We start from the raw sequence: 4,012 nt of genomic DNA, 5'->3' as shown, positions 1-4,012 counted from the left end.
GCGTGTAAACACTCGTTAAGGAAAATGTTTTTGTGAAAGAAAAGTTATTTGAGGTCCTTCATTCTAATATAAATATTTTAACCTTCCAAAATCAACAAAAATAGTTTCACTTGGAGTCTCCGACCGTCCACATGCGAAATACTAATCAAACCACAGGTCCCCCCCCCTTTTTTTTTAATATATTGGCATTCTGAAAAGCTCCAAGAAAAGCCACGCGGCATTGCTTTGAGACTGCTTTTAGGGCAACGGGCCATTGCCGGTGACGAGCCAGGTTTCGCAAGGCTGTCACGGAAATGCGGTGACCGGGGGACTGTCTGGGGGCGGTTCATCGAGCGGTTATAAAGGGGGGTAGGTGCAAGGAAATCATCGTCTTCTCTCTTTCTCTTTCCTATCAGACAGAAAGCTAGGGTTTCCTACAACCCCCGCAATCAATTTTTCTTCGTCGTCGTCCTCGTCGTCTTCCTCGTCCTCGTCCTCGTCCTCCTGCTTCTCGCTACAGATCCAGGAGCTTAGTCCCCCCAGGATTTCCCTGTACAAACATCAGATTTAGGGTTTCTTCTCTCTGCACAGCAGTCTTCTCGTGAACCGCTCACTGGAAAGTAGAAACATTAGATGTAGGGTTTCTTCTCTCTGCACTGCACTTTCACCAGAAACCTTTGATCTTGCCGTCCTCGTCTCTCGAACGTATCTCCGTCGAGGTAATCGGCTTTGCTTTTCTTTCCCCTGTCTCAGTATTCTTTTCTTCTTCACATTTCTTCTCTGCTTTCCGTGTATCAGATCCCTAGCGTCTGTCCGTCCGGAGGTTCCAGTAAAGGGAAGCAAGTTTTTTTGCGCTTTCCCTCCTTGGCCTACATCTCCCCAGCAGACCTCTCGTTGAAGAGACCTCACCGCTAGATGGGAACCGTTGTCATCTCGCCTCAGGATTGTCTGTCATCTCCACACAGTAGGCAAAATCAGTACTTCTCGAGGATGGCGTACAGGCCCTCGAGCGCCTCCAGATCGGGTAGAAGGGGCTCCCAGGACTCTATTGCAGCCTCGCCGCCAGCCTTGGATTCTGCAAGGCGCGACTACAGTGGAGGAGCAATCGCGGGAGATGGGAGAGGGCTCTTACCAATTCCGGGTCCCGCCGGTCAGGCTAGGGCATTGTCGAAGACATCTTCTCCCCCCAACGCGTCGTCTCAATTCTGTTCCCCCCTGCCCATAGGAGGCCGTATCACTCCTTCAAAACTCTCCCGAACAGTTTCTGCAATCTTGCCGACGCCTCAGAATGTTTCTCCCCCATTCGCAATTGGTGAGAGGTCGCATCTTTTGAACGGAAGGCTACCCTTTAAGGTGGTTCAGGGAAATGGACCGGGGAAGACTGTAGAAGCTGCACAATACAAGAATTTGCAACTCTCCAAGAAGTTTTCTGATGTTAGAAATGGTGTCATCAAGAAGATTTCAAATACAAGTAAATTTACTAGTGGTTTGAAGAAGAAAGAGCATCTTGATAGTCATAAAGGCTTGAAATCAGCCTCCAAGGCCTCTCAGGATGGTGGTGGAACGAAAGGGCCTCTGAAGGAAGTTGATGGCAAGAAGAACCTCAAAGGAAGATGGCTAGAAAAGAGCCATTCTGGCAAAGAAGTGGTTGAAATGTCTCAGCAGGGTGAGATGCCTGTTGTTACAATCTTGCAAAGGCCAAAAAACAAAGAAGCTGCGGAAGAGCTCATTGCAAAATTTTTCCAAAAGGCAGCAGGGCCGGAAGTGTCAGATGCAAAGGACGAGTGGCTAGACGGCACATCTGATGACTCTCCTGAGTTTGAAAATTCTGATAGGATTGTTGTCAAATGTGAGACGGATGGAGGCATATCCGAAGAGTCGTCCGTGTATGAATCTACGTCTGAAGTCGGAACACCTCAGAATGATTCTTTTCCAAGCATAGAACACATGTTCCTGGGCGTGCCAGGTCCAGCCGCAGATGAAGATGTGCAGGATGTTCCAGTCGAAGGGGTAATGGATGGGATCCTTTCGGCGGTTGCTGCTACCACAATGTCTGAATGTGTAGCAGGTATGGGTGATGTGGAGCCCTCAGGCTGTCCAAAAGAAACTGAGAAGGATATGGTTAATGGGCCCGGTTGTGATGAATTTGCACTGTGGGAAAGGTGGGCAGGGCCTTCATACATCAACTCCCCACCTCCAAGTGCCCTTCCGCTTCCTCGATTTCCAAGAAAGCAGCAGTCGAAGAAAATTGAACCAGCAAGCATCACAGAACAGTATGAGGACGTTACACCTGATCAAATTCCAGTTTGGTCATCCTTCATAACTCCTTCGCTTACCCGTATGTCTGGTTGGGAGCATCGGGGCATTGCGGGGGATGCCGTTGCAACTGCTACAAAGGATCTAAAGCGGATCTTGAACCTGGATTTATGCAGGTATCCCATGCTTATGTAAGACGTCAAAAGAGAATGATTAGTTGCCTCTTTTTTTGTTGTTATCAAATCTCATCTCACCTTGTGTTCTATGCAGTTTGTGATTTCGAGTTAGGATGTGCGAGACAGAACAGCCTTTAGCACAAGAGGATTTCAGGAGGTCATTGGACTTTTACTCATGAGGGACACTCATGACTGCTCTCGGTGTGGAAGGTGCACTTTAACATGGTTGAATTTCTTCATTGGCAACTTCCTGTGAGGAGATGGGATCTTTCCGGAAGTGGTCGCTTGTCAAATGTGTACTGTCAATCAAAGTTCTGGTAGATAGTTCGCTGTGTTTGAAGCAAAGTATATGACATCGAAGGCAGCTGTGATATTTTCTTTGAAGACCTTGGCATCATAGGATGTTCGCAGATGATGCTGGTGGTGCACTTTGCTGTGTTGAAAGAATGACGAAGCTCCCCAGATCCTCAAGTATGAAGGATTAGGGATAGGGGAAGGAATCATCTGTGGGGTATCCTGTAGGACAATTAATATATGCTTAAAACAATTAGGCTTAGAGCAAGGCTAGCCAGGTTGGAATAGTGACATTAGGCACTGTGGGCTTATGGAATAATGAAGGGAATCTCTTAAAGTGGAAAATGCAATTTCACCAAGGCAGGTGTGTCCTCATTGCTCGATAGAAAGTGTAAGCTTTGTAGTCGATAGTAATATTTTTCTGTGTTCTGGTGTTAGGCCAATCTATCAAAGAGGCTGGGTCACTTTTTATGATAAATATTTTGATAGCATTTGTAATATGCAGACATTATGTGTTTCTTTCACTCTTTGATTTGAGTACACATCAGATACCAGCAGAAAGGCCAGCCCCCTCTCGCTCCTCCCCCCTTCCCCCTATCTTTCTGTAGACTGTATGATAACAACTCATTGTCAAAATCGAGGTGAAAATCTTCAATGAGATATCTACAAAACTGATGTTGGAGAGCATATTAATTGTGTATCTGATGGTGAACTTCTAATTAGGTTTAGTGAATTAAAAATTGGAGTTTGTATCTGTTTTACTGATACTATTTAGTAATTGTAACACGTACAAGTGGAGAGCAGTACCTTAAATCTTTACCTCAATAAAGTTATACATATTTATAACTCTCATTAAAGAGGTTTTGATTGTTAGTCAGGTCAACCTAACTCTTAGGTTTTGATGGAAGCTGCGTGGCTACTTCAGATTGAGCAAGGGATCTAGCAAGAGGTATAAGCGAGTATGCACGATTCCAGCAGCCCAGGTGAGAGCTAAGCTAGCTGTGACTTGGGCTTGAAGTTTAGAGGGGAAAAAAACGGCTTCTCTCTCTTTCCTCTCCCTATTTGCTTACATGCCACATTGTGATTGCAAGTTGTTTGTGTAGTGGATGGAAAAACACGAGGAATTGAGGGGCAGGTTTGGACCTTGACCGCATTCATTATTAGCCTCGCCTTTTAGTTATTCATAGCATGTTTAGTTATAAGTTCTTTCAATGGTGTTATTTGGATCATGGCTTGTTTTGCTTTCAAATATTATATGTCCGCCCTTTTGGTACTAACATGGTGGGAACAGCCCCTGCCACTTTATG

General features: G+C 45.5%; 1 protein-coding gene across 2 annotated transcripts; it reads left to right on the top strand.

Annotated features, from left to right (window-relative positions):
* The first annotated feature begins 306 nt into the window (after positions 1-306).
* LOC147612234 (uncharacterized) lies at positions 307-3,266 on the top strand. Of its 2 annotated transcripts, XM_086784124.1 has the most exons (3): positions 366-698; positions 778-2,411; positions 2,506-3,266. In XM_086784124.1, the coding sequence occupies exons 2-3, from the start codon at positions 895-897 to the stop codon at positions 2,510-2,512; spliced, it is 1,524 nt and encodes a 507-aa protein (XP_086640250.1). In that variant the 5' UTR covers positions 366-698; positions 778-894; the 3' UTR covers positions 2,513-3,266. The 2 variants fall into 2 exon arrangements, with proteins under 2 accessions (XP_086640249.1, XP_086640250.1); XM_086784123.1 differs by having other exon boundaries at positions 307-2,411.
* The last annotated feature ends 746 nt before the right edge of the window (positions 3,267-4,012 follow it).

The sequence above is a fragment of the Cibotium barometz genome, chromosome 46 (assembly GCF_041138505.1).
Source record: "Cibotium barometz isolate CiBa-2024 chromosome 46, ASM4113850v1, whole genome shotgun sequence".
NCBI classification, from domain to species: Eukaryota; Viridiplantae; Streptophyta; class Polypodiopsida; order Cyatheales; family Cibotiaceae; genus Cibotium; species Cibotium barometz.
The sequence above is the reverse complement of the archived record's forward strand: the minus strand, read 5'-3'. Positions and strand labels throughout refer to the sequence as shown.

What these genes read in the sequence shown, in the direction of transcription:
- LOC147612234 (XM_086784123.1), top strand. Translation starts at nt 895, where the DNA reads ATGGGAACCGTTGTCATCTCGCCTCAGGATTGTCTGTCATCTCCACAC.